We start from the raw sequence: 5,190 nt of genomic DNA on the forward strand, positions 1-5,190 counted from the left end.
CACACACAAATGCTATATAAAAACACACAAGCAGGAATAGACATTCCCGTACAGTCTGTACAATATGAAATCAAGTCATATTTCAAAATAGTGTCATCTGCTTAACATGTATAGTTTACAAATAAAAGGAAAAACAGGCAATTTTTTTTTTTATGATACAAAGAAAACCTGACACGCCCTAAATCAAGTCCAAAAAAATCAAGCATGTTAGGGGCTCTTCGGGTTCACGACACCTATTGAAATGTATCCAAGGTCGATTGGATCCATTTCGATATTCTGCAGTCTCCTCTGAATTACATGAAAAGGCGTCCGGGGTGGTCTATTAATCCGTTCAGACCCCTTTGAGTTCCTTGATGTGTTTCAGAGTTAGTAACGCTCTGATCAACACTTTCTATTCAAAAGTCTGCAGCACATTTCATTCAAGGATTCCTCATCCCTGTGTGTGTCTGTTTTGTGCCTCATGAAAGCTCTGGGGCGTGTCCCACTGAAATAAGGCAACATTATTTTAAAATGGCATCTGTCACACTTAGTTGGAGCGGTGATAGTTGTGATCTTTTCCTACTGATTAATCAAACAGTACATCATCAGAAACTGAAGAAGGGCTCTGTCATTATCGCCCGCCTAAAGTCAAACCTCTGCACCATTTATTCAAACATTCTTAATAACGTGCCTGCAATCGTTGGCAAAAATCGGGTTTCGTTGTGCAAAACAAACACTTAGCCAAGGTGCGTTACATCACTTCAAATCCTCGCTTTTAAAAAAAAAAAACCTGAAACATTCTCTTTGTGTGTATCGGATCACATGATGCAGTAGGCCTCGTCCTGGGGCAGGTGTTGTTTAGTCCTCCAGTAGGTGGGCAGGTGAGCCCTCAGCACTTTCCTCAGGTCCTCGTTGAGCAGGAGGCAGAAGATGGGGTTGACTCCGGCCTGGGCGAAGCTCATCCACACCGTGATGGAGAGGTACCGCTGGGGGATGGTGCAGGACTTCACGAACACCCTCCAGAAGCAGGCCACGATGTACGGCGCCCAGAGGACCAGGAAGAGCAAGGTGATGGTGTAGAACATCCTGCCCAGTCTCCTCTCCGACCGAACCTCCTCCATCCCCAGCAGCCGCCGATGCTGATTGTGTAGATTCTGACGGATGCCCAGCAGAGTCGGAGGCATGGGGCCGCGACCGAACCCTGCGATCCAGTTGGCCGCGGCTTGCCCCGTTGCCCCGGGACCGTGGAAGGTCCAGTTCTGGCTGATGGCTGGCACCAGTTGGACCGGTTTCATCTTGCGGTGCCGGTACTCGAACAGCAGCAGCTTGGCGTAGAAGCCGTGGGTCGCCAGCACCACGACGGCCAGCATGAGCATGAAGCCCAGGGTGTCGTTGGTCTTCAGGTAGCGGTGTTCGAAGATGCACTGGTCCTCGTCGCGGATGAACTTGTACGTCCCCACGTCGAACACCGGCGGGAACGCCATGGCCACGGCCAGAGTCCACACCATGGAGATGATGGCGGCGCACGTCCAGATGGTCATTCGCTTGGCGTAGAATCGGTGGTGGGCGATGGCAAGGTAGCGTGTGACGGCCACGCAAAACAGCATGAAGGCAGCGTGAAAACAAAACAGCACCGCCATGAACGCCACGACCTTACAACTCAAGGCGCTGTAGGTCCAGGCCGAGCTGTTGTGCACAGACACGAGCACGAAGGGGAAGCAGGCGGCCGAGCGGACGGCGTCGGCCAGGCACAGGTCCAGCAGGAAGAAGTAGGGCGCCTTGTGAAGGGTCCGGTCTCTCAGCACGAGCAGGGAGACCAGGAGGTTCCCCACCAGGCTGACACAGATGATCAGACCCAAGAAGACCAGCTTAAAGTAGGCGGACACATCTGTGGCAGAGATTCCTCCAGTGCTGCCTCCACCACTGCTGCTGCTTCCTCCCCTCGACATGCCGCTCTGAGAAGCCAGAACCGCCAGCAAACTGCCCGGTCCATCGATGGCGAAGCTCTGGTTAGCCATTGTTTCACCTTCCTTGTTCGGGGGGCCCTTTTTTTTATTTGTATAAACGCTACAAACCCCCTCTCCACACGGCTCCCTCGTCTCTACAAGGAGAGGCCGTGAGGATCTTTTCTACATGACAGACTCATCTTTTTTCCTCTTTGTCCACAACCTCGCCACCTGCGAACACAGACACACACATTTTGAGGCATGGAAAAAAAACAAGATGTGTGCTTGTTAAACGGAAACTTACATTAAGCAGCGTGCATATATTTAAGTGCTGTGTCGGGCAACACTGTGGAAATCTTTGCCTTCCTGTTTCTCCGCGGCTGGGATCAGCAGCTCTACAGCATGCCAGCTCCTTGGCTCTCTCAGTAATTACCTTGCCCGTTGCTAAGATACAACAGCTCACATACTTTGTGCAAGTGTGGGTGTTTGAGTGAATGCATGGGGGTGTACGAGCGGAGGGGAGGGGAGGGGGGGGGGTGATGGAGCAGACAACCAACACTGGGCATGTCCAACAAACAGAGATGTTGTAAATGAGGAAAGAACACTCCGTGTGTGTGTGTGTGTGTGTGTGTGTGTGTGTGTGTGTGTGTGTGTGTGTGTGTGTGTGTGTGTGTGTGTGTGTGTGTGTGTGTGTGAGGCAGGAGGGAGTACCATTCACAGCACATAACAAATATGGCAGAGCAGGCAGCCATTTGTTGTTTTTCTATAACCGTATAGGCCTACTGTGTGAAATTTGAGGACAGGAGAAAGTTGACATCGTGACTAGCACAGACAAGGCCTCAGCAAGGGGCCAAGATTAAGAATTCATTGAAAAAAAAAAACACAAAATGCAGCTTCATGTATTAAAAAACTCATCTACAGGCGTAGAAATTATGATAAACCGTGGTGTGCTTGTCTGGGTGGGCCTTGTCTATGTAGGCCATGAAAAACAATATGATGTTCTGTAACTGAGGGCTTATTTTTCTCCCCATACATAACAGCCCTCTGCCACCTTGACAAATATCATTTCACCTGATTAGATGGCTGCCATGTTAGCTAGGCCTGACAGAGTGAAAAACAGATGAACAGGTGTCAAAATCACCTCTGATGTGTGTGTGTGTGTGTGTGTGTGTGTGTGTGTGTGTGTGTGTGTGTGTGTGTGTGTGTGTGTGTGTGTGTGTGTGTGTGTGAGATCAAGATGATAACCTACCTTTCATCCCCTCATCTTTTTTGGATCGGCTCTTCTCTCAAGGCAAAAAAAATAAAAAAGGATCCCAGTCGCTTTGTTTCACTGCTTGTTAAATCGAGAGAAAAGCACATAATAAGCACATGCTCCTGCTGTGCTCTCAAACAACACCTGTTATGCATAAATCCATCGCGAATCGAGCAACATATAATAATCTTATAATAAAGATAATACTAAAAAAAAATCAACAGCTGATCAGACAATCCGGGGTGAGGACTGTGCCACAGAAAAACATCCAGCACCGCCACCCTTTCTCAGTCACAGGGATGTGTTCATTTGTGTCTGAATATCATCGGAGAAAACAGCTTTCTATGTTGCATCACGTCGAAGGTGGATTTCCAGAAGGCTTAGAAACAGACGCGATTTAGAAAAAACAATATACCTTGTTGTGTTCACATATATCCAAATGATGTCAGATTTTCAATGCTTATAATAACCCACCCACAAACGTTGGAGAGGAGGAAGAAAATATCGCGCATCCCATAAATGAATGGTCTTGGCATGTATATTGGCTGGTGGTGCAATTAGTCCACACAGAAAACTGCATCCAAACGTCTCTATTTCCCATCTTTCAGTCAAAAAGAAAAAGGTATTTACCCCGAACTGTTCATATGCAGTCTTTGTTTTTCCAGCGACATCTTATTATAGTCCACAATAAAAAAAATGCAGCCTCCGTGATACATGTCTGACAAATCCAGATTCACGTCGCCATAACGCGGTGGAAATCACGATTTGACAAAAGAAAAAGAGGGAAAAGAAAAACAAGGCGACTGGATTAGGCGAATTATTCCTGAATAATCCCAATTATGGCTGCTTGCAAGGAGGCAGCTCGCACGCTCTCGGAAACACTCGGTTTTATTCGGATAGGGAGAGAGAGGGAGGGAGAGAGGGCGGGAGAGAGAGAGCTGTGCAGTATTATCGTGAGCCACAATAACATGAAAGTGATTTTTTATTCTCACCGCCTCATCATGTATGTCTGCTCTCAGCTGTAAACAGTCTCCTCTCTCCTTCTGCAGACTGAACACAAAGTGACAAGCTGCTGCAAGGAATTCTGGGTCATGGAGGAGGAAACTGGACCTCCTTTTTTCAGGTTTTGTTAAACAATAACACCTGAATTAACATTGGAACTTCATCAAATATATAGAAAACATTTCATTATGCTTTATGTGTTCTCATGTTCATTGTTTGTAGCATGCAGCAACGTCCAGATCTGAACCTTTAAAGAGGACGTATTCCTCTCATGTTCAGTATATCAGTATGTAGTGTCTCTACTTTAAAGAGTCCTCTCCTGCTGATGTTCAGGTGTATATCAGTATGTAATGTCTCTACTTTAAAGAGTCCTCTCCTGCTGATGTTCAGGTGTATATCAGTATGTAGTGTCTCTACTTTAAAGAGTCCTCTCCTGCTGATGTTCAGGTGTATATCAGTATGTAGTGTCTCTACTTTAAAGAGTCCTCTCCTGCTGATGTTCAGGTGTATATCAGTATGTAGTGTCTCTACTTTAAAGAGTCCTGCTGATGTTCAGGTGTATATCAGTATGTAGTGTCTCTACTTTAAAGAGTCCTCTCCTGCTGATGTTCAGGTGTATATCAGAAATACTAGAGGAAACACAGGGATTGTAGCCTTTGCAGACCATTTACGTGCACAAAAGACTATAGAAATCACTACAAGCAAGAGAAAACCCCATACGGTATAATAGGGCCTCTTTAAGCCAATGGGGAAGTGCCTTAAATGTGTCATATTTCTAATGGCCAGCAGGGGGTGACTCCACTAGTTCAAAATAAGTCTGATTATATGGAAGTCTATGAGAAAATTACCCTACTTCTCAATTGATATATTACCTCTGTAAACATTTACCTGATGAGTTGATGGTCTCAATCCATGGTCTATAGTCTTCTTCAATGCAAGGGTGAAGTGTGTTGGTGGCAAAGATGTCTGCCCTTTAAGCTGATTTTCACTGACCAGATGGCCTGTGTGAGA

The 5,190-nt window shown here is 46.4% G+C and overlaps 1 protein-coding gene across 2 annotated transcripts; it reads right to left on the reverse strand.

The window, feature by feature from the left end:
* Window positions 1–6: 6 nt before the first annotated feature.
* LOC104947025 (probable G-protein coupled receptor 173) lies at window positions 7–4,118 on the reverse strand. Of its 2 annotated transcripts, none has more exons than XM_010772951.1 (2): window positions 3,175–4,118; window positions 7–2,156 (listed from the first exon to the last, which is right to left on the reverse strand). In XM_010772951.1, the coding sequence occupies exon 2, from the start codon at window positions 1,995–1,997 to the stop codon at window positions 798–800; it is 1,200 nt and encodes a 399-aa protein (XP_010771253.1). In that variant the 5' UTR covers window positions 1,998–2,156; window positions 3,175–4,118; the 3' UTR covers window positions 7–797. The 2 variants fall into 2 exon arrangements, with proteins under 2 accessions (XP_010771253.1, XP_010771255.1); XM_010772953.1 differs by lacking the exon at window positions 3,175–4,118 and adding an exon at window positions 2,230–2,304.
* Between the last annotated feature and the right edge of the window lie 1,072 nt (window positions 4,119–5,190).

This window comes from Notothenia coriiceps, unplaced genomic scaffold, assembly GCF_000735185.1.
Source record: "Notothenia coriiceps isolate Sejong01 unplaced genomic scaffold, NC01 NC01_scaffold00011845, whole genome shotgun sequence".
In the NCBI taxonomy this organism is placed as follows: domain Eukaryota; kingdom Metazoa; phylum Chordata; class Actinopteri; order Perciformes; family Nototheniidae; genus Notothenia; species Notothenia coriiceps.